General features: G+C 39.0%; 1 protein-coding gene across 6 annotated transcripts in view; it reads left to right on the top strand.

Moving 5' to 3' along the window:
- rbpms (RNA binding protein with multiple splicing) overlaps positions 1-25,738 on the top strand; it is a 135,800-nt gene that overhangs the window by 76,311 nt on the left and 33,751 nt on the right. For 3 of the 6 annotated variants that reach the window (NM_001171852.1, XM_018091816.2, XM_018091842.2), the window contains 1 exon segment: positions 22,524-22,654. The exons of 2 other annotated variants lie outside the window; for them this stretch is intronic. In NM_001171852.1, coding sequence (NP_001165323.1) covers positions 22,524-22,654 — 131 coding nt within the window. 6 annotated transcript variants of the gene reach the window in all.

The following is a 25,738-nucleotide window of genomic DNA, read 5'->3' as shown; positions in this document are numbered from 1 at the left end:
TAGGTTTTTCTACAGTCACCCAAACTGTACAAATGATATGCCGAGTACTAATAGTAATTAGCTTTCCTGAATGGTTGTACTTTTGCTTCTATTTACCCACAGTCAATGCTGTTAGGTTCTTCCTGGATTCTAATCTTGCTAGTAGCATGTAAAAAAAGTCGCTGAATATTAATCTATGATACCCTGACTGTTTCTTTAAATTGAGAAAGATTTTTAACATGAACTATGATAATGCCCTGATCTGTGATGTACATAGAATATACAATTCTAACATGACTGGGGTTTCCATTAAAACATATATCTGAAAATGTGATCCATTTAAAGAAGGATGTGCCACAAATATTTTACAAATATTTTACTTGAATTTTCACATAAGAAACCCTAAATAATGTCAAAATAAAGTAAAAATAAATGTTCTTTTTTAACCATGTGACCAGTAAATTCTATGTTAAAATTAGTTTACATAATTGACTAAACCTGTGGCAAATGCTTCACCTTTGATGACACAACCCCATTAATATTTTAATGTCAAAATTACTGGCGATCTCAAATTTATTAGGCATCCTCCAGTTGACTGGCATGTCTTGTCTTTAAAGGAAACTATACCCCCAAACAATAGTAACATAGTAGCATAGTAAGTTGGGTTGAAAAAAGACATTCGTCCATCACGTTCAACCATAATGCCTATATATAACCTGCCTAACTACTAGTTGATCCAGAGGAAGGCAAGAAACCCCATCTGAAGCCTCTCTAATTTGCCGCAGAGGGGAAAAAATTCCTTCCTGACTCCAAGATGGCAATCGGACCAGTCCCTGGATCAACTTGTACTAAGAGCTATCCCCCATACCCCTGTATTCCCTCACTTGCTAAGAATCCATCCAGCCCCTTCTTAAAGCTATATAATGTATCAGCCAGTACAACTGATTCGGGGAGGGAATTCCACAACTTCACAGCTCTCACAGTAAAAAATCCTTTCCGATTATTTAAACGGAACCTCCCTTCTTCTAAACAGAGTGGATGCCCTCGTGTCCGTTGGAAGGACCTACTGGTAAATAAAACATTAGAAAGGTTATTATATGATCCCCTTATATATTTATACATAGTTATCATGTCACCCCTTAAGCGCCTCTTCTCCAGTGTAAACAGACCCAACAGGCCAGTCTTTCTTCATAACTGAGACTTTCCATACCCTTAACCAGCATAGTTGCCCTTCTCTGGACCCTCTCTAACTCAATCATGTCCCGTTTGAGCACTGGAGACCAGAACTGAACAGCATATTCTAAATGGGGCCTTACCAGTGCTCTGTAAAGGGGAAGAATAACCCCCTCCTCCCGTGAATCTATACCCCTTTTAATACAGCTCAAAACCTTGTTTGCCCTTGCAGCTGCTGCCTGGCATTGCTTGCTACAGCCAAGTTTATTATCTACAAGGACTCCAATGTCCTTCTCCATTATGGATTTGCCTAGTGCAGTTCCATTAAGGGTATAAGTGGCTTGCATATTTTTACATCCCTTGTGCATGACCTTACATTTATCCACATTAAATCTCATCTGCCACTTAGCCGCCCAGATTGCCAGTTGGCCAAGATCCTGCTGCAAGGATGCCACATCCTGGATAGAATTGACTGGTCTGCAGAGTTTTGTGTCATCTGCAAACACTGATACATTACTTATAATACCCTCCCCTAAGTCATTTATGAACAAATTAAACAAAAGTGGACCCAGTACAGAACCCTGAGGGACCCCACTGAGAACCTTACTCCAAGTAGAGAATGTACCATTAACAATTACCCTCTGTACCTGATCATGTAGCCAGTTTTCTATCCATGTGCAAATGACTTCACTAAGACCAATAGACTTAGTAGTTTAGAAAGCAGTCGTTTGTGGGGAACAGTATCAAATGCTTTGGCAAAATCCAAATAGGTTATATCTACTGCATCCCCACTGTCCAGCTTCTTACTTACCTCATCATAAAAAGCAATTAAATTGATCTGACATGACCTGTCCTTCATAAAGCCATGCTGATTACTGCTCATAATGCCATTCTCCAGTACATCATTTTGTATGTGATCCCTTAACAAGCTTTCAAATAACTTGCCCACCACGAATGTCAAACTTACAGGCCTATAATTGCCAGGCTGAGATCTTACTCCCTTTTTAAATATAGGAATGACACTTGCCTTCTTCCAATCCGTAGGTACCATACCTGATGAAAGCGAGTCTGAAAATATCAGAAACAAGGGCCACTGTAATTCTGCCCCTAGCTCTCTCAGTACCCGAGGGTGTATTCCATCTGGCCCAGGTGCCTTGTTTACATTTATCTTGTGTAACCCTTTAAGCACCATATCCTGTGTCAACCACTGTGTAGTTGGAGCTGAGGCAACAGTGCAGCTATTGGGTGGGACTTGGCCCACTGGCTCCTCTACTGTATACACAGAAGAAAAGAACTGGTTAAGCACATCTGCCTTTTCTGTATCCGCTGTAACCATATTGTTACTATAACTCAATGGGGCCACACCCTCAACCTGCATCTTTTTACTATTAATATACTTAAAAAACTTTTTGGGATTAGTCTTGGCCTCTGCCGCGATGCGCTCCTCATTTTCCATCTTTGCCTTCCGGATTGCTGTTTTACAACACTTCTAACTTCTTTCTAACCCTATTAACTTCTTTACCTCAGTGTTAAGCCACATAGGGTGATTCTTAACACTTATTAATGGAATAAATTGAGAACAGTAATGATTTAATATCATTTTAAATGACAACCATTTCTGCTCTGTGTTTTTATCAGAAAACATAATGCCCCAATCTATGCCCTGAAGCGCTGCCCTTAAGGAGCTAAAATTTGCCTTCCTAAAATTCATTGTCTTTGTTGCCCCCGTGTAAATTTGTTTACTGCACCAAACATCAAATGAAATAACATTATGATCACTATTACCCAGGGGTTCAACCACTTGCACATTTGCTATACGTTCTGGGCCATTAGAGAACACTAGATCCAATATAGCATGGTTCCTGGTTGGCTCCTCAACAACCTGTGACATAAAGTTGTCATGCAGCAAGATTATAAACTTGTTCCCATTTACTGTCCTGGCAGTACTATTGCTCCAGTCAATATCAGGGTAATTAAAATCCCCCATTATTATTACCTGCCCCAAACTAGCAGCCTTTTCTATTTGCAACAGGAGCTGAGCCTCCTCCTCCTCACTTACATTAGGGGGTCTATAGAATACCCCCACAATTAGTTTGGTAGATTCTTTACTATCTGTGAGAAGCTCAACCCATAAGGATTCAGCTCCCTCTGTTCCCCCCATCACTTCCTCTTTAATATTTGCTTTTAATTCTTGCTTAATGAACAGGCACACTCCTCCTCCTTTTCTATTGCCCCTGTCCATCCGAAACAATGTATAACCCCCAATATTAACTACCCAGTCATGAGACTCATTCAACCAAGTTTCAGCAACACCAATCACATCATATTTCCGCTCCAACGCCAGCACCTCCAGCTCTCCCATTTTACCAGTCAGACTCCTTGCATTGGTAAACATACATTTAATACTGGTTCCGGCTTTAGAATGACGTGTAAACAACTTATGGGCCTCCCTGCCATTATCAGTATCAATGTAGGTCTCTATAAAAATATATTGCATAGACAAGCTCAGGTAAAACTCTGCTTTGTCACTCTAAATAAACCACTTTCATAAAAATATAATTTTTTAGTAATATGTTCTACTGGGTAATCCTAAATAGAAAATTGCCATTTTAAAAATTAAGGGCTGCCTCCTGGGATCATAGGATCCACAGTGCACACAACAAGCCAAGGCACACATACATGTTAGGCCACATCAGCCAATTAATGAACAAAGCTCGAAAACACAGGAAACACAGCTTCAGTGATAAGGTAGAAGTCTTACCCTTGGTTATGATGGGTCCAGGTGCTCATGCCCCAGACCTTCAGCTTGGGTAGCCAATATGGGGATTTAACATAGAAAAAACAGACAGACACTCCGGATGTCCAAAAAAATGTTACAAAGTAACATTTAAAATAAAAAAATTTAAATTAAAAATCATATTTAGTTGATCATATCCATACACAAGATGCCAAGAAAAGCCTTACACATTTCATACTAGAAAGGGTACTTAGTCATAGACTATGACTAATTACCCTTTTTGGTACGAAACGCGTAAGGCTTTTCTTGGCATCTTGTGTATGGATATAATAAACTAAATATGTTTTTACTTTAAATTGAGCTGCTTTGTAACATTTTTTGGGGATCCGGAGTACCTGCCTGTTTTTCCTATGTAAAATTAATAAACAAAGTTCTGTGTTTTGCTTCCACACTGCTTCCTGTTACAGTTAAAGCTTCATTATTTCTGGTCATGTGATCTCTGAGGGAGCACCCGACCCATCACTAAATGATGGGTCAAGGTAAAGGATGTAAAAGGGCAATATTTACTGATATATATTATATATATATTATATATAGTTTGGCAAGATTCTTTAATAGGTCACTTAACATAATATAAACTATCTGCTGGTTAAGTATTCATTCTAGGGGTATAGTTTTCCTTTAAAAAACCACCAGGATAGGGTACTTTCCAGCAGACCCATCTTTATGTCTGCTCCCAGGTCTCCCTTGTTCCACCCATGCACCCAGCAAAGTAAACCTGAGAGCAGGTAAGAATATGGAGGCCCTGAAAATTATCCTGGGCTGGTGTATTTTCTTTACAGAAGAGACAAACCAGCGTGTGGTATGACATACCTGATTTTGACTTGTTCTCCTTTAAACCCCAGTAATAAACAGGCACTCTAACTGCCTTAGCGCTTAGCGTATTCAGTAATATATTATCCTCAACAGTATAAACTAAATTCAGGGAAACTATAAAGCTCAACTTTGCATACTGGCAAGATACTTAGTCTAAAGCTTTTATTTTAATGGCTACTGTTACAGTCATTTCTGGAAAGCCATTTGTGTCCTGTAGTTGGCCAGCCTATCTTGACGCTCCTTTAAAACAACCCTCAAAAAAGTAGACAAATAATATCAGTCGCTTCATTACACTGAAACTGTGCCAGTTAAGAAAGTTTTATTTGTTTTACCCACCATATTTTCTTTATACTTAAAGAAGGTATTGTTGCCACGTTGTTTCCCATGACAGTCACATGAAAATACAATATCTGCAAGTTTCAAGTTTTGTTCTTTTAGCTTATGTTTTCTGTTGAGAATTGTGTGAAAATTGTTCAAGCTGGAATATTCCCATAAACAATTGTAAAGGATTTGGGTTGTTTTGATGCTGTGTTTTGAGCTCAAAACAACTGCATATAACACTGTTCAACAGTGCTACATGTTGCCATAAGCCTTACATAAACTTCCTAAAATGTTTTTTAACAGGAGGATAAACCCTACATGTTTATAAAGAGAAGATATTTTGCTTTTAATAAGCATTATAATGAGTATAGTAGTTTCATATGGGTAAGGGATATGCACTAAATTTATTGCACTCTTGCCTTTCGAATAAAAGCAAGTGAAACTACCTAATCTTTAGACTAGTAACATTTGAAGTAAATTTGACAGGCGTGCTTTTAACTAACTGCAGCATTTATGTTGCTGGAGAATGGCTAGAGGCATATTACGTTTTGGAGTTTCCTTAGGATGTCATAGCTAATGTCCCAGCTGAATACAGAAGGCAGCACCACCACAGACTATTACCATCTGAAGACTCAGACTCCAACTCTAGCCCTTGGCCAGAAGTTAAAACTGGTGACAAGTGTAGGGTTCCCCAAAATTTGGGTCCCCTAGGATGGTTGCCCCCAGGATAGACCCCGAGGGAGGGTAACACTTTAGTAGTGGAACACCTTGGGTGGTTGGCACTATAAGGGTTAACAGGGAGTTAGCTTCCCTGCAGTTCAATAGTTAGGCCACAGGGTGCACACAGTATATAAGGCTGTGCAGCCATGTGCATTCAGGTCTTCCTGCCTGGGACCCCTCTGGCTAGAGGATAGTGACAGGCTGGGTCTAGTGAGTTAGATGTGTGTTATAGACCATTCTAGGAGTGGTAGACAGGAGTATTTAGCTGGGCAGCTTGGCCCCACCAGGAGGCAGATGAGATTAAGATCTCCCAGCACTGATAGCTGGAGTCAGGGATACAAGAGCTAGGGTTAGGAGTGTGCCTAATCTGGGGGATAGCCGGTTGACATTTCCGGGGTGAGGTCTCCAGGGGGTGTCTGCTCGGCGTGAGTACCGGGGGTAGCCCTAGAGAGGGTATCCCGGCGTGAGTACCGGAGGGAACCTCAAAGGGAGGGTCATTTGGCTGGAGTGTGGCCGGTATCCCAAGAGAGGGGGACTTCAAAAGCCTAGAGAAGGTATCCTGACATTCTCTGTATCCTGTGTGCCAAAGCTGTCTACCACTCTGCCAATAAACACAACACTTTGTTCAGCATTACATCAGTGTGTGTGTATCACTCCTGGAGGATCCACCTGCCTGGTAAGCAACTACCCCAGGGAGGGGCAAGGTACCAGGGGTGCTGGGATTCCCTGAATAGGAGCATAATACTAAGGTCTCAGGAGGGGAGTAATAGTTCATCCTGTCCCCATCCTGGGTGGAGGCACGCCAAAGTACCAAGTAATAGCTGTTCCCCAAAGTAAGCGGGGCTCAGGACTCCTGAAAGCGCCAAGTATAGTCAGAGATCAGCAGGTAGTGCCACATCTAATCATAAAGTGGGCTACACAAGGAAGTAATACTTAAAGGAAAACTTTACCCCCCAGGCTATAAAAGCCCCCTTAACCACTGCCTTGACCCCCCTCACCTCTCCCGCATTGCATAGTTTCTAACTTTTAAAACTGTCCCTATCACTAACCCCAAGCTAAAAGAGCAGAGTAGCACAGCTGCGTACCTGGCCGACATCTTCTCCTCAACTGAACAGTCTTCAGGTCTCTCCGGCAATTCGAACCCTGCTTGCGCATGGGCAGTTTGTGATAGCAGGAAATCAGCTTCAACTACGCATGCACAAGCAGGGTCCAAGACCCCAAGACTGTTCAGTGTTGGGGAAGATGTCGGCCAGGTACACAGCTGCGCTATTCTGCTCTTTTAGCTTGGGGTTAGCGATAGGGACAGTTTTAAAAGTTAGAAACTATGCAATAAGGGAGAGGTAAGGGGGGGTCACAGCAGTGCTAGTTAAGGGGGCTTTTATAGCCTGGGGGTATAGTTCTCTGTTAATAGTGTCAATGCCAAGCACTTCAAGTGCCTTTTTGGCATCATTTAATAATGTGATGTTACCAGTCTAGATCCAGCTTTAAAGTACAGGAATTGGGACCTGTTATCCAAAATGCTTGGGACCTTTGGCTCTCTATACTTTAACCTTACTAAAAATTATTTAAACATGAATTAAATCCAATAGGATTTTTTTTGCCTCCAGTAAGGATCAATTATATGTTAGTTGTGACTAACGCACTGTTTTATTATTATTACAGAGAGAAACAGAAATCATTTTTAGAAACTAGAATTATTTGCTATAATGGAGTCTATAAGAGATGACACTCCCATAATTTAGAGCTTTCTGTGTAGTGTGTAATAAAATTGAAATGAAATGATTTTTTAATAGTAATGATAAATGCATGGTAGTATTTAGAGTATGTCAACATCTGTTTCTTAGAGTCTAGTGGTCTCACTGGGGGATAGACCTTTCCGTATACTTCTAGACACCCAAAACAGAGCACCAGTATAACTGACCCTTGACTAATTTATTTAAGGCTTCTCCAAAGATGAAAAACAAAACAAAATACAGAAAATAAAATCCCAAGCTCTACCTAATACACAGGTGGCTTCCCTGTCTATCATGGGATAAAGGTCTATTGCCCAAGCCCCTACAAAAGAGCCACAAAGCTTTTCTTTTACAATTCTGTATAACCCTCAGTCTCAGGTTTTGCAGTTTCCCCAAGGTCTCACTCTCAAAGGCCCCACTCAGGCCATTTGGCTTTCTCCTAGGTTCCTTGGCTTCATTTTAGGTTCCCCTGCTGCATCTACACACATGGACCAATCAGCCATTCTCCTAGGCCTCCTCCTTCTGCAGCCCATATAAAGCACCTTAGTTGCACAATTCTCAGAACATTTTTTAGGCTGTCCTGCCACATAATAAAATGATACAAGGATTTACCATTGTGGCCTTAGCCCTCAGTTTATGAAATGAAGAGGAAGGAAGTAGGTTAATACTACAAGGAGAATAATCTCATTTAATTTGAAGAAGGGCTGGTATATATTTGAAATAAACAATTACCTTTGTTCATTGTTTTTCTTTGTTCCATAAGTGAAATGAGGAAGGCGTGTAACAGTGATGGGTTTCCTGGCAAATATCCATCCATCTTTTTTCTCCCATATGACAATCTTATGGCAGTAGGTTTGCCAGAAGCATTTGTTTGATTTGTCAAGGTAATCAAATTCTCTGGCAGGGCCTGAACAAAGTCATTGTATTTATATTTGTGCATCTATTCTTTCATTTCCTTCTTGAACATTTACCATTACGTGTGCAGAACTTTTAATAAACCATCTGAAAAAAAGAGATGTGTTGCAACATGTTGGAACATGGGGTTAGGTAACTATATAGGCTTAACATGGAGCAATATCATAGTGCTGCTCAGAAAGGAGCCCTAACTCATTAGATATAGCAATGGGCTGTGCTGTGTAAAATATTATTCTGTTTTCTGTCCCAACGAAGTCAAGCATGTGGTGGAACGAGTGGACAGATTGTTGGGAGGGGCTGGGGAAGACCCGGCGGTCTTGGTACACATAGGTACCAATGACAAAGTTAGAGGAGGGGGGGAAGTCCTCAAAAACGATTTTAAAAAGCTAGGTGCGAAGTTGAGGGCGAGGACTTCCAAGGTAATTTTCTCAGAGATATTACCTGTGCCACGAGCAACATTAAGAAGGCAGCGGGAGCTTAGGGAGATTAATGCGTGGCTGAGAGATTGGTGCAGGGAGGAGGGCTTTGGGTTTCTCCAGAACTGGGCTGATTTCTCAATCGGCTACAAGCTCTTTGCCAGGGATGGGCTGCACCTCAATGATGATGGGGCAGCTGCTTTGGGGGAAAAGATGGCTAGCGGGTTGGAGGAGATTTTAAACTAGGAGTGGGGGGGGAGGGTGCAGCGGGAAATTCTGTGGGAGACAGGATAGATGAGGTAGTGGGCATAGTAAGGGAAAATGGGGGAGGAGACTTGCTTCGGGATACTGATAATGGCAGGGAGGCCCATAAGTTGTTTACATGTCATTCTCACGCCGGAACCAGTATTAAATGTATGTTTACCAATGCAAGGAGTCTGACTGGTAAAATGGGAGAGCTGGAGGTACTGGCGTTGGAGCGGAAATATGATGTGATTGGAGTTGCTGAAACTTGGTTGAATGAGTCTCATGACTGGGCAGTTAATATTGGGGGGTATACATTGTTTCGGAGGGACAGGGGAAATAGAAAAGGAGGAGGAGTGTGCCTGTTCATTAAGCAGGAATTAAATGCAAATATTAAGGAGGAAGTGATGGGGGTAACAGAGGGAGCTGAATCCTTATGGGTTGAGCTTCTCACAGATAGTAAAGAATCTACCAAACTAATTGTAGGAGTATGCTATAGACCCCCTAATGTAAGTGAAGAGGAGGAGGCTCAGCTCCTGTTGCAAATAGAAAAGGCTGCTAGTTTGGGGCAAGTGATAATAATGGGGGATTTTAATTACCCTGATATTGACTGGGGCAATAGTACTGCCAGGACAGTAAATGGGAACAAGTTTATAAACTTGCTGCATGATAACTTTATGTCACAAGTTGTTGAGGAGCCAACCAGGAACCATGCTATACTAGATCTAGAAATCTCTAATGACCCAGAACGTATAGCAAATGTGCAAGTGGTTGAACCCCTGGGTAATAGTGACCATAATGTTATTTCATTTGAGGTTTGGTGCAGGAAACAAATTTACATGAGGGCAACAAAGACACTGAATTTTAGGAAGGCAAATTTTAGCTCCTTAAGGGCAGCGCTTCAGGGCTTCATGTTTTCTGATAAAAACACAGAGCAGAAATGGTTGTCATTTAAAATGATATTAAATCATTACTGTTCTCAATTCATTCCATTAATAAGAAAAAGTAGAAGTGTTAATCACCCTATATGGCTTAACTCTGAGGTAAAGAAGTTAATAGGGAGAAAAAGGAAAGCTTTTAAGAAATATAAGTCAGAGGGGACAGTAGCTGCGTTTAGTGAATATAAACACTGTAACAAGTGGTGTAAAACAGCAATCTGGAACGCAAAGATAGAAAATGAGAAGCGCATCGCGGCCAAGGCCAAGACTAATCCCAAAAAGTCTTTTAAGTATATTAATAGTAAAAAGATGCAGGTTGAGGGTGTGGCCCCATTGAGTTATAGTAACAATATGGTTACAGCGGGTACAGAAAAGGCAGATGTGCTTAACCAGTTCTTTTCTTCTGTGTATACAGTAGAGGAGCCAGTGGGCCAAGTCCCACCCAATAGCTGCACTGTTGCCTCAGCTCCAACTACACAGTGGTTGGCACAGGATATGGTGCTTAAAGTGTTACACACGATAAATATAAACAAGGCACCTGGGCCAGATGGAATACACCCTCGGGTACTAAGAGAGCTAGGGGCAGAATTACAGTGGCCCTTGTTTCTGATATTCTCAGACTCTCTTTTATCAGGTATGGTACCTAGGGATTGGAAGAAGGCGAATGTCATTCCCATATTTAAAAAGGGAGTAAGATCTCAGCCTGGCAATTATAGGCCTGTAAGTTTGACATCCGTGGTGGGCAAGTTATTTGAAGGCTTGTTAAGGGATCACATTCAAAATTATGTAGTGGAGAATGGCATTATGAGCAGTAATCAGCATGGCTTTATGAAGGACAGGTCATGTCAGACCAATTTAATTGCTTTTTATGATGAGGTAAGTAAGAAGCTGGACAGTGGGGATGCAGTAGATATAATCTATTTGGATTTTGCCAAAGCATTTGATACCGTTCCTCACAAACGACTGCTTTCTAAGCTAAGGTCTATTGGTCTTAGTGAGGTCGTTTGCACATGGATAGAAAACTGGCTACAGGATCGGGTACAGAGGGTGGTTGTTAATGGTTGTTAATGGCACATTCTCTACTTGGAATAAGGTCCTCAGTGGGGTCCCTCAGGGTTCTGTACTGGGTCCACTTTTGTTTAATTTGTTCATAAATGACTTAGGGGAGGGTATTATGAGTAATGTATCAGTGTTTGCAGATGACACAAAACTCTGCAGACCAGTCAATTCTATCCAGGATGTTACATCCCTGCAGCAGGATCTTGACCAACTGGCAATCTGGGCAGCTAAGTGGCAGATGAGATTTAATGTGGATAAATGTAAGGTCATGCACCTGGGATGTAAAAATATGCAAGCCCCGTATACCCTTAATGGGACTGCACTAGGCAAATCCATAATGGAGAAGGACCTTGGAGTCCTTGTAGATAATAAACTTGGCTATAGCAAGCAATGCCAGGCAGCAGCTGCAAGGGCAAACAAGGTTTTGAGCTGTATTAAAAGGGGTATAGATTCACAGGAGGAGGGGGTTATCCTTCCCCTTTACAGAGCGCTGGTAAGGCCCCATCTAGAATATGCTGTTCAGTTTTGGTCTCCAGTGCTCAAACGGGACATTATTGAGTTAGAGAGGGTCCAGAGAAGGGCAACTAAGCTGGTAAAGGGTATGGAAAGTCTCAGTTATGAAGAAAGACTGGCCAAGTTGGGTCTGTTTACACTGGAGAAGAGGCGCTTAAGAGGTGACATGATAACTATGTATAAATATATAAAGGGATAATATAATAACCTTTCTAATGTTTTATTTACCAATAGGTCCTACCAACGGACACAAGGGCACCCACTCCGTTTAGAAGAAGGGGGGTTCCATTTAAACATTCGGAAAGGATTTTTTACAGTGAGAGCTGTGAAGTTGTGGAATTCCCTCCCCGAATCAGTCGTGCTGGCTGATACATTATATAACTTTAAGATGGGGCTGGATGGATTCTTAGCAAGTGAGGGAATACAGGGTTATGGGAGATAGCTCTTAGTACTAGTTGATCCAGGGACTGGTCCGATTGCCATCTTGGAGTCAGGAAGGAATTTTTTCCCCTCTGCGGCAAATTAGAGAGGCTTCAGATGGGTTTTTTGCCTTCCTCTGGATCAACTAGTAGTTAGGCAGGTTATATATAGGCATTATGGTTGAACTTGATGGACGTATGTCTTTTTTCAACCCAACTTACTATGTTACTATGTAAAACAAATCAGCAGACTATAGAGAAGGCCTCTTTATAATCAAACTCTTCACTTCCCCCAGTTACACCCTGTGATATAAAGAGCAGCGTATTATAAAGAGGCTTCTTGTGAACTCTGCCTTTGTAAAACATTTCTTAATTAAAACTGGCAAAAATCAAGTTCAGCTAAGCCCTATTCAGTAAGCTAAAATTAAAAAAAGGAATACTCTCATGAGAAAACATGGTTAGTAGAGCTTCTTCAGCAGAATCCTGCATTGAAATCTGTTTTTCAAAAGTGTAAACAGATTTTTTTATATTTAATTTTAAAATTTCACATGGGGCTAGCCATATTCTTTATTTCTCAGGGGCCACAGCCATGTGACTTGTGCTCTAATAAACTTCAGTGACACCTTACTGCTGAGCTGCAAGTTGGAGTGATATCACCACCCTCCCTTTCCCCCCCCCCCAGCAGCCCATGAACAGAACAATGGGAAGGTAGCAAGATAGCAGCTCCCTGACACCTGTATTGCTAAAAGTGGTAGATTTCAGAATGGTAGGGATGCATCGAATCCAGGATTCGGTTCGGGATTCGGCAAAGATGCGCGCACAGTTCTTTTAACGTCTTCTGTGCCTTAGTTTGCATATGCAAATAAGGATTTGTATTCGGTTCAGTATTCGGCCAAAGCTTTCATGAAGGATTCGGGGTCCGGCCGAATCCCAAAATAGTGGTTTCAGTGCATCCCTACAGAATAATTACTTAAAATTTTTAAGTAAAAAAAAAATTAAAATTTTTTTTTGCAAAGTGGATTATTCCCTGCATTGCCATATCGCCCTATTTCAAATGACTGGAAGCCAAGTTTTACCAGGTATTTTCTAATAAAGCATTCAAAATAATAAATGCAGGATAGGGCAATTATTGGGGCAGGGTAGAATAGATTTTTTTACTTAAAAATTTTTAGTGTTACTTTTCCTTTAAGACTCCTCCAGTTACATGGGAGTAGGAGAAACAATTGGTTATCTGAAAGCAGTTCTAATGTGTAGCAATAGCTTTTTCTAAAAACTCAAACTCAGACACAATGCACTGAGATGGCTTTACAGTTAAAAAAATACATGTTGGTTCAAGAATAACATTTTAAATGGCAGAGTAAATTATTTGCTATGTAAACAGTCTAATTTAGAAATAAAAAGTACACCATAAAAAATCATGACAGAATCTTTTTAAGGAGCATTTCATTCCTTTGTTAGCTGCTTAAAGGTCATACACGTTCAGATTTTAGTCTTCTTCTTCTTACAAACAATTTAAACATATGTTTAAATGCAACAATCTAAAGCTAAGATTCATACTGAAATGGATGTTTTGAACATGAAATAGTTGGCAGACACCAATCGTACGAAAGTGACTTCCTGGAAATGCATTGTAGGTCCCTCAAGGATATCGTTAGATACACATGCACAGATTTTATCATTTTCCAACCAAAATTTTCTAACCTGGCCGATCGACTAAATGACCGATCACCATGGTACGAAAATTATCAGGATTATACATTTTGTAAGATTTTATCAGTGTGTGTATGGTATGGTCAGTCTGGGAAAGTACTTTGGTCACTGAGTCTAAGATTGTATTTGCAGCCCCATGGACTACTGATGTGGGTCTAATGACTTAAAGTGGTATTACCAACAAAATAAAGTTTTTTTTCAAAAAAAATTACATTTTTAGAAAATATTAAAAAAGTATTGATGTGAATATTTAAATGAGAAATGTTCTTGTCTCTAAATGAATAATGAATAAGGTCACTCCGATCAAATTTTAAAATAAAATAGCCACTTAAATGGCATGGGCTCATTTGCCACTGGTATAGGTGCAAATACTATTTGTGTATTTTTTGTGTTTTTTTCCCCACCAAGGCTAAACTTAAAAAGCACAAATACCTCTGCATTTATTAAAAGATCTGACTACTAAAAGCACTAATACAAAATAAATTAAATCTTTGTTTACTTTCAAGCGATTCCAAGCTAAAAAGAAAACTCAAAAACTCTGTTAACCTAATTTACAAACATAGGTTTTTAATTGCACAAATGCAAATGAAAATGGCACCCAATCAGCAATATATATAAGAAAAAGTACTGCACTCAAGGAAGCTACAAGGAAGAGCATAGCTGGTGCTTGAAAAGTACAAAGTTTGCAAATACAACACTTTTTTTGCTTGAGTAGCTCCTGTGAGTGTGGTACTTTGTGTGTGTGTGTGTAAACCTCAGAGGGGCCCCACTGTAGTAATGGTCCCTGTACTGTGTATAACCATATGTGGCTACATTATTACGTATCTAGCTATTTGCAGTTAGCAAGAGTAATGTCTAGGTAGATCCCTGTGAATTGCGGGTGAGAAGTGTAATTGGGTACATAAATGTCTTGCAGAGAATAAAGTCTGCATATACAAATGACTTTTGCCACAGGTGTTCAGCAGACCACGGACAAAAGCTGAGGAAGAGTTCCTGGGAATTCGGCCAAAGCTAGCAGATAATAGTTTTCTAATTCGGAAGTGCGTGATACAAATAAACGCTGTTTCCCCCAGCCAGTTAAAAAAAGAACACCATATAGATTGCTGTTACTCTATGGGAACATTAATATTTCATGAAAGAGCAAGTGCTATGTGGTGGTAATAAACCCTTACTCGATTTCACATTTGTATTTTTTAATCTGTGCTCAAGCCTATAGCAATATTTTACTTGTGATCATTGCTGACTTATTGAAATCTGCAGCTTTTAGCATTTCGTTTTATGATAAGTAAATATGAAAGATTTATTTTTGTTAAAGTCCCAACAGCTGCTAGTGTGACACACTGTTTTATCTTGGTGATAATGAGGAAATATGATCCTGCTGAACAAACCTACAAGACATCTGTGGATGAACCAATTATGAAGTACAAGTTCAAGGCTGATGGATTCCAAATACTGACCCTCAGAAATAGTTTCTGCTTTGCCTCATGTTAATTCTGGCAGCAATTCCTATTCCGTTTTGCTGCTGTTCCTGGGTTGTAAACTACATTTCACTGTAAATATTTTGTAATCCAGACATTGTCTGGATATAGTTCAGACTCTGGATTTGTTTGCTTTTCTTCTGTTTGCTTTAAGAAGCATTTTATTTTAACATTACTAGAAGAAAGCATAGGGTCAGAGAGTTGCAGATTCTCTTCGCTGTGAACTATGAGAGCTCTAAAAGCATTGGCATGCGGTGCCTGGTGTGCTCACATAATTTCTAAGTGACACCCCCTCATAGCTAACTATGTCAATTATAACATAGCACTGTGCTGTTTACAAGTTACTCTGTTAACCAAACATGGGATTATATGCTAATATGAAAATTGCCCAATACAGTAATCCATGGAAACCAGTTAGTCGCTTCTTCACTTTTACTGTACTACCCTCATTAGATCAGTTGAAATTAACGGCTGACAAGTTACTATAACTTACTAAAATAAAGCAAATACTTGTTTCTATACCACCCCATTGACTCATTGATCATGTGTCTGACAAAGGTAACCGAGCCTTTACAGCTTATAAAAGCAACACAATGTACATGAAATTTCAAGAAGGGAAGTTCAAGTAAAACCATAGCACTAAATATAATGTTGATTACAATAATGGCTTCTTTTGGTGACAGAAAACAAAATCTACTGTGGTTTGTTTGGTTCTGTCAGCTTTTAATAATTGTAGGTATATTTGTTTTTATATAGTGCTGCTTGTATACACAGTGCTCATGGATCTTGCCTTATATCTTTGCAAGAATTTTATCAGTGCATTAAGTCAGCCCCATGCCAATATTCATGATATTGAAGTATATTGTTCTTAAACCAGGTGTGAATTGATGCTTCTGCCACTTCCAAGTCTGGCATTGACTGATTCCAACACTAATTTGAAACCTCAGCAGGGCAGAATTTCAAGACTGCCTATAATCTGATAGGAACAAAGGCCGATCTGTCAAAACTATCTCTGGATAATCAAATACATGTAGTGATAGGCCATAAGGCCAAATCTAGCCAAGCTGCCAAACCAGATTGCAGTGTTTAAGGCTACCTTTACACACTACCAGATATGGCATGCATTGCCCAGATTGCCTATTTTCACAGTGCATTGCCTATTTTCACAGAGTAATAATAAGAAAAGACATTTCTTATTTACATTTTTATCCTTTAGTTGTACAGCACCAATATATATTACCATATATTGTATCATTCACATTGGTCATTGCCCCAATGAAGCTTCATAATATTAAAAAACACGCATGCTAAATTCAGCTTTAACTGTTAACGAACAGATAAAGATGAACAAACAGTTAAACAAATTTTGACTGATTTGTTTTTCTTTGTTGCAATAAGACAGTACATTGTACTTGATGATAACTAAGCTATGAAGAATCCATGCTAATCTAATACTAGGCAACTGCCACACCAGAATGATTCTTAGGTTTGTTTTAAAGTTTATATTCGTTTAAGTAAGGAATGATGCTTTACATTACAGAAAGTCCCTCCATCCCCTTGCACCCTAAGCCATTACTGCCTCAGCAGTCCCAGCCTCCAAGTTGATGCAGAGATCGTTATTTCGCTCTAGGCACTTGAAGAGCCAAAATTCCAATTTAAAAATCGGATTTCTCAACTCGCCTCATGGCAGCAGCGCCCCTTTCCCTTAGCACATGGCTCTTCTCCTGCCCCAAGTTCAACCCTGATGAAAAGTATGTCATTTAAAAAAAAAAAAAAAGATGGCTGTAGTGGAAACAATAGTTTGCTGCACACTTTTCTGATTACAGTAAATGCCTTGCTGAGGAAGTAATCTTTACCCTAGGGAATATAATACATGTCTCCTACAGAATCTTGTCATATCAGTTGGGCATTCGTGCCAGACTCAACCAATTACATATATTCTTGAACAATCAGAATATCCAAGGCTATTGTGATACTAATATCTACAGTTAGTACTAGTGGTTGTATTGTTATGTATGTGAGTGTATAGATTGGTAGGTGTGGGTTAGGTGTGCTGGGTTTACTTGGATGGGTTGAACTTGATGGACACTGGTCTTTTTTCAACCCTATGTAACTATGTAACTATATTTGAAACAATAGTGTATATATTGACTCTTAAAGGGGAAGGTAACTTTTAGTACAATATAGACAGTGATATTGTAAGACAATTTGCAATTTATTTTCATTCTTTTCTTTTAGCACCTCTCTGTTACATGGTACCTAAAATCACATTTGACACCAAGCAGTGCAGTGGTTAACAACAGACTAGAAATTGTATAGAAGAGGACCTTAATAGAAAGATATATTTATAAAAGAAAGCAACAATAACAAGACAACTGTAGCCTCAGGTTGAAAGTGGAAGAATTAGAAGACAATTCATAAAAAATGAAGAACAATAGGCGCCAGTGGTGTAATATATAGCCAGTGGTGATATATACAGCAGACCTGGTCTACTGTACTGTACCTTAGTCCCCCCCTCCCCGGCCTCTCTCCTACCTTAAATATACTAGGGCTGTCGGGGCCCTGAGGTCGGAGATGGGAGGGTGGGAGGAGGTACTGGTCGCCTCAAGCCCTCTCAAAAGATTATTATGTAGAGGGACCTGAAACAAACAAGTTATGCCCAGAATTAAGTACCCAGGAAGCACATGGGTTAATCAGAAAAACGTTTTTTGGTTTATGGCCAATGGGTGTTCTAATCTTGGAGGCCTTTCCAAGAACAATAAGTGGGAATTGCCAAAAGGTCCACACAGTCCATGATTATTGCTTGGTTTATGGGGCAGTAATAGTAAGGGATGTCATGCTCACACTAATTATTATTTTCTACTTTAGAAAGAGATAATTTTTTCTTGTGACAAGAAAATGCTAGCTTCCTATATGTTTTATCCCACTAAGATGAGCAGCGCTGAGGAGAAACATCTATCTATACAGATTATGCATGCTAATTGTTTCACTGTGTATAGTGACAAAATGGGCCCATAGGCCAAGCCATTGGATCAAGCTGAGTTGGCCATGCATACGTCAACCACTATAACCTGTAGCTCTTAATATCCTCCTATTTGTGTCTGTAAGTTACCTACCAAACCAACAATAGTACATTTTGTTTTTGTCACCAAAAGAAGCCATTATTGTAATCAACATTATATTTAGTGCTATAGTTTTACTTGAACTTCCCTACTTGAAATTTCATGTACATTGTGTTGCTTTTATAAACTGTAAAGGCTCGGTTACCATGTCAGACACATGATCAATGAGTCAATGGGGTTGTATAGAAACACAAGTTTTTGCTTTATTTTACTAAGTTATAGTAACTTGTCAGCTGTTAATTTCAACTGATCTAATGTGGTTAGGACAGTAAAAGATTGTAAGCTCCATGGGGCAGGAAGCTCCTTACTCTTGTCTACATAATTTAATGGAATTGCTTATTTATTTGTATTTATTACTGTAATAACCCCTGTTTGTTTTATTAATTTATTGTTCTGCTGTACAGCACTTCCTGAACAAATAGCACTACATACAAAAAAATATACATACCTGCATTTAGTTTAATTATTTTAATCATTATCTTAAATACAAAGATATGGAGGGATTCATATACTGGCAAACCCCCCAAATGGCATGATAAAAAACCTGCTATGCCATGTCCCTACTGGTATTTTATAACCTAAAAGGAAGCAGAGGGAGGTGATAAGAAACTTGTGACTTGGAGACAATAGCAGCCCAAGCAAGGCTAAAACTGCAATGACGAAAAAGAAATAGGAAAATTTTATATAATAATCCATGTAGATTGAGATAGTACTGTAGATTATATGCTTCCAGGTTCCATGTAACCCTGTTGAAGCTTTATTTGCTCACTTGTTTTTTTGGCCAAAACTATTGCCGCATAACACTTCAAAAATGCAGCAGAATCGGGTATGCCTATCCTGTTCTGCATTAGATTCTTTGTTTAGTAAAATAATAACATAGCAATTTAGTTTGATAAAAGACACATGTCCATTGAGTTCAGACTTTTCGTCAAAATAAAACCTGCCTAACTTCCTAAAACATTTACATGATTGGTTTAAATACAGATTTTAGTACAGGGTCACTTCTTATTGCAGTTAGCTGTCCAGTGTTTCTCCATTTTCCTAGTAGATTCCTTTATTTCATATTCCATCAGAGGAGATTGAGTTTGTCTCGCTTTTTTCCTTCAGTGCAAATGTAACAAGTGAGTCAGCTCCAAAGCATCTGTTTAAACTAAACTATAAATGAACCTTAAATACACTTTGGTATGTGTAATGCTCTTAAAAGCCTTGAGAGCAATAAATTGTCAAGTTAAAGCCGAAGACGACTCTTGGCTTTGATATCCATTTATCTTGGTTTCCCGTAGCAAATTAAAACAAGAGGCTTTCAATATTGGCCTTTATGTTTCCATTCAGGTTTTGAGTTTGTAAAGGCAAAACTCTTTAGTGCAGAGTTTTCTTCCTCTAAAATATAGCTTGCAGTGAACTGGTTAGAAAAGTAGCTTTCTGTAATATATATGCTTGCCATTGTGTACACCTAAAGTGTCTACACCCATTATGGGTTCAGATATTTTTTTTACCACCTACTCAAGCTTATACATGTCTTTGAAATCAGTTGAGGAAACACTAGAACTGGTGGCATTAAGGGAAGAGATATAGAACCTGCAGTTCAGACTGATGGGTTTGGAAACATGGATTTATTTTTTAGAACACCAAATAGAGCAATAACATAAAACAGCAACTAAATATCCCTTCCACTTTTAGAAAAACTTGCCGCAAAATATCTTGCAGTAGTGTGTTTAGTAGTGGAACAGTTCTCTTTTCATCAACTAAAACTGAAAGGAAAATGATAAAAGAAACAAACTGACAAATAAAGTGTTCATGGTATAGGGGAGGTATGGATGTAGCTGCATTTTTAGCCTACAGTCTGCTCTCATGTTCTATGATAAAATGCTTTTGTCCCACTGCTTTCTAGGAGACATTGAGTGTTAATGTGCATGTGCTATCCCTTAAGCATTTGTGACAAGCACGCATGCTGCCCAGGGTAGAGAATGCTGCAGGACAAAAGTGAGTGACTTGGATCACATATGGAAGAATTGCCATTGTACCATTTTTCCTTTTTTTGTTCATTAATAATCCATGTGTATGCATGGGACAGCACAAAAACACATATCAAAGTGAAAATATTAAAATGAGCTCTGAGAAGGTTTCTATGTTTCCCTGCTATCTACATGTATGTTTCATCAATGGTTTAGGTTGCTTCTTCTTGTACTTCTCTGCTCACACTGAGCGATAGAACTAGACTGTCTGTCCCCTGAACTGCAGAGTGTGCTCCTGTTACACAGTCAGGATATTAGCAGTGAACAGCGAAATTTAAAATAAGAGGGCACTCTGATCAATTTTACATCCATGTATAGGCGGGTACATATTCCCTTTAAACATCAGTGCAATGCCCATTTATGAGGCTGTTGAATTCTGGTAAACTGCCCAGTTGCAACACTTATTGAGACACCTCTAGGAATTTGTTGGCAACAGTTCACTGCTGGCGTATACAATCTCTAGAGCAGGGATCCCCAACCTTTAATACCCGTGAGCCACATTCAAATGGAAAAAGTTTTCCAGAGCAACACAAGCATTAAAAAAGTTCCTGGAGGTGCCAATAAGAGCTATATTTGGCTTTTTGACAGTCCCTATGTTGCCTGGCAGCCTACAGAAGGCTCTGTTTGGCAATTACACTGGGTTTTTATGCAACTAAAACTCGCCTCAAAAAATAAACACCTGCTCTGGGGCCACTGGGAGCAACTCCCAAGGGGTTGGAGAGCAACATGTTGCTCACGAGCCACTGGTTGGGGATCACTGCTCTAGAGTATCAGAAAATAAGCTTTTGCTATAAATTGGTAAAGTCCACAAATTATATTATTAGCAAGAAGCAAACTATTTTTCACACAGCATTCAGACAGAAGATATGTTCCTTTGGGATGTTAGAAAAAACAGGAAGAAAAAATAGAGTTCATGAAAAAACTTCCATGAGAACGGGAGAAATAGCCCGTGGGTGTATATATGGCCTTGTTTTTTTCCCAGAATGTGGAAATCAAGCTGGGACACAGCCCCCATCCTTGTTTCTTTGCCGGGAACATTTTTACCATTACATTTTACTTGTGAGAAGAAATCCTCTTGGGATATAAACTGGCTCTATAACCATGATATCTGTTGTAATGTTAAAGTTAATAAGCAGGAAATACAACACGATTAGGCTTTGTATCTGTCCAAGTGGAAACATGACTGTTGTAACTAGAACAACTTCAGTTTCAACATCATTAACAAGATTTAATGAGATATTATTTTTTTCATGTTAATGATATGCTCTCTGAGCATACAACGAATTAAAACTATTACCTTTGTGGGACCTGCTACTTTGTAAGGCTGAGCATTCAGCAACCACAAAATACTCCTTAACCACATGCACATTTTAATCTACATACAGTATGTGTACATGCATAGTAGAATTCACCTCTAAAACATATATATCCACACCTATTCAAGCATCAATTTGTTCACTATTAAGGAGTTTTCTTGGACTTCTACTCATTCCATTTCATCCTATGTGCAAAAACCTGTAGGTATGAGTTGCCACATCTTATAGCATCCTCAGCAGCTGCCTACCCCTAGTGGCTTATGTTGTAGTTGTGCTTAGGTTTGTTGACTAAATATCAGAGTAATTTAAAAAATACAATTATTATAAGGTAGAGCCAAATATAATGCTTTGAGCTCAATAAATAAACTTTTCAGCAGTTATTCATCAATCTATCACTTCAGTGAATCAACCACCAATATTTCTGCCGCTAACTGTATAATTCCAATAACCTCAGGATGGTGGCTACTCATTAGTAAACTACCTTTCTTATCATTAACCCAGATCAGGGCAAAGGAGGAAGAGACCTAAAATAATGATACAGACAGATAATACTGACATTGTGAAACAGTATGAATACTCTACCCTTTCTTAGGTTTCATTTTATTATTGATTTACCAAGAAAACTGCACAACTAGTGGATTAGAAAAAAAAAAACTTACCAACATAATTACTTACAGTAACAATTTAATGGGATGGAGTTATGGCTTATTATAAAAATTGGAATAAGCTCTGATGTAACTCCTTAAATCTATTATGCTCAAAACTCTCTCATACCCCCAGTTTAAACTTAGTCCTATAGCATTGTATTACTAACATTATGTCCTTATTCTTTTCTTGCAGATGAGCTCACAGTGCCTGCACTTTATCCGGGTAGCCCAGAAGTGTGGGCGCCATACCCCCTCTACCCAGCGGAGTTAGCACCTGCTCTACCTCCTCCTGCTTTCACCTATCCTGCTTCACTGCATGCCCAGGTAATTGATGCAAATCAGCCACGACCTCACTCTATATCCCACCAACCTTTTCTAATCCTGGTACCACGTTGCACTTGACACACTAACTACTTTCCTAACCAGTTCACTGCAAGAAGACTGATGAAACCTTTATTAATTCTGTGGATCACTTTTGTGGCAAAACACATTATTAAGCTTTAAATTCGTAAGAGTGCCAGCGGGATTTCACATATTGTATACCTACTGTCAAGCAGGCCAGACTGAATGGGCTACCTAAGTTTATGGTGCCTAACAAATCAATAAAAAACCTAGGAGCCCCTTGATGTAGTGCCCTGCATTAGTAGTGTGATCACCATAACAACAGCACTAAGCAAGACTGGCTAAATGTATAATTGTGCTGAAATGTTTTCTGTGATGTAATTATTGGAATTTAGATTGTAAGCTCTTGTAAGTAGGGTCCTCTCCTCTATCCTATGTACTTTGTAGCCCTTGTTTCGAAATGATTGTAAAACCCCTGATTGTTATAAATTAATGTAAAGGGCTATTTAACGTGCTGGAACTATATAAATAATTGATGATGGGAGTGAGGGTGGTCTTATAGACAGGGTTATCATCTATTATAATATTTTCTTTTATTAAAAAACGTCTGTTGGTAGCTATTTTTTAGTCCCCCCATCCTTATGTTGGCCCAATGCTTACAAATTCTTACGCCAACACAGGAGTTTGTGAACAAATGTCGATAAGAGCATTTTAACACATGGACTGCTGAAATAAGTTGGGTCACCAAGAAAAATACTCAAGATACAGTAGCCAAGTTTAGAGCCACTTATTAAATGTCACAGTTGCTGCATTGCAAACTGGTTTGTCAAACTTTTGAAAGAGTAACATACAATGCCTTGCATAAGTATTTCCATTTTGGATTTTTCTGCATTTTGTTGTGCTACAACCTTAAATAAAATTGATTTAACTGGGGTTTACTATCACTAATCTACATATCTGAAAAGTCTTGGTTGCATATGTATTCAACCCCTTTGGAAGTCAAATGGCACCTGTGTGAAAATTAAGTTTTACATGATTTCAAAATAAATACTAAACACTTGGGGGCTGATTTACTAACCCACGAATCCGACCCGAATTGGAAAAGTTCCGACTTGAAAACGAACATTTTGCGATTTTTTCGTATGTTTTGCGATTTTTTCGGATTCTGTACGAATTTTTCGTTACCAATACGATTTTTGCGTAAAAACGCGAGTTTTTCGTATCCATTACGAAAGTTGCGTAAAAAGTTGCGCATTTTTCGTAGCGTTAAAACTTACGCGAAAAGTTGCGCATTTTTCGTAGCGTTAAAACTTAACGCTACGGAAAATGCGCAACTTTTCGCGTAAGTTTTAACGCTACGAAAAATGCGCAACTTTTTACGCAACTTTCGTAATGGATAGGAAAACTCGCGTTTTTACGCAAAAATCGTATTGGTAACGAAAAATTCGTAAAGAATCCGAAAAAATCGCAAAACATACGAAAAAATCGCAAAATACCGATCATTACGAAAAAAACGCAATCGGACTCCATTCGACACGTTCGTGGGTAAGTAAATCAGCCCCCTAGTTTTTGAAATTCCAGAGCTTGCCAGAGGTCATATTTGAAAAAAACATCATAAAGACCAAGGAGCACCAATTAGGGCTGAGTTATAAAAGAAATGTCCAAAACTTTGAACATCCTGCACTGCAATGTTAAGTTTATTATTATTATTATTATTATTACACAACAGCAACCCTGCCTTCCACTTAATTTCAAGGACTGAGTGAAGAGGGCACTAATTATAGAAAATAACAAGAGGGCTTACTCTGAAGAACTGGAGACATGTATGTATATTTTTTATGCATAAAGCACTACTCGTGCATGCTGCACATTACAGTAGCTGAGATTAGAGAAACCATTCATGGGATGACTATAACCTGGACACTTCACATAGCTGGGTTTCGTGGAATAGTGGACAGAAGAAAGTCATTGCTCAGAATTAAAAAAAAATACATATGTTGTTTGGAATTTGCCAAGTGAAAAGTTTCTGATTTTGATTAATCTAAAATTGAACATTTTACCCATAGCCCAATATGCTTTAAGTGGTGGATAACACTGCACATCACTCTCTGAACACTATCCTTGCAGTGAATAATTGTGCAGAATTGTGTTGTGTGGATGCTTTCTATCAGCAATGATAAGGAGACTTTTCAGGATTTAGGATTAAATTGTTGGAATCAAATACAGGACAATTGTTGTGAAAAAAACGACTTTAGTCTGCTAGAGACATACAGATATCACAGCCATAGACCTCTACCCTGACCTTTCCTAAACACTTACTCTGATGCTAAGTGCTTAGTCCATAAATAGGCAGACCTGGTAGCCAGATGAACAGAAAAGCAGGGGATTGCTCTTGTGCTTTAATGTGTCATAGCAAACTGCTAAAGACCAGAGACTGGCTGAGGTTTACCTTCCAGCAGGACAATGACAATAGAAATGCAACAAAAGTTTAAATGGAGCTGTCTGTAACCAAGAACTTGATGTAGAATGGCACAGACCTCAGCTGACAAATTGTTGTTCATTAATCTCCTGATCAAAGCCCAATTTTGCCAACAAAAAAGATTTCAAATGTGCAAAACTGGTAAAGCCAAATGAATTGCAGCTGTAATTGCTGCCAATGGTAGTTCTACCAAGTACTGGCTTGGTGGGGCAGCACTTATTCAACCAACAAATATCTGCTTTTTTTGTTTTACTTTTGTGTCACAATAAGCAGTATTTTACACGCACAAAGTGTTAAATATGTTCTGTAAATCATATGGCAAAATCCATTTTAATTTTAGGGAGCAACAAAATATGTAAAATTTCAGTCTTATTCAAGGCATTGTAAATAAAAGTATTGTTCTAATCACCAGTGTTACATGTATAGTGCCACCATATTGAATTAACAAGGAAATAAACAGTAAAAATAATAGATTACCATTCAGCACACAAAAAAAGGATGTGATTCATCATTGCTGAGCCCGGGGTGTGCTTAATTGTAATTTAATTGGCTGAACAAAATCAGAGATTCATATAAGCTGACCTTTA

The sequence above is a fragment of the Xenopus tropicalis genome, chromosome 1, assembly GCF_000004195.4.
Source record: "Xenopus tropicalis strain Nigerian chromosome 1, UCB_Xtro_10.0, whole genome shotgun sequence".
In the NCBI taxonomy this organism is placed as follows: Eukaryota; Metazoa; Chordata; class Amphibia; order Anura; family Pipidae; genus Xenopus; species Xenopus tropicalis.
This window is presented reverse-complemented; position numbering and strand designations above follow the sequence as displayed.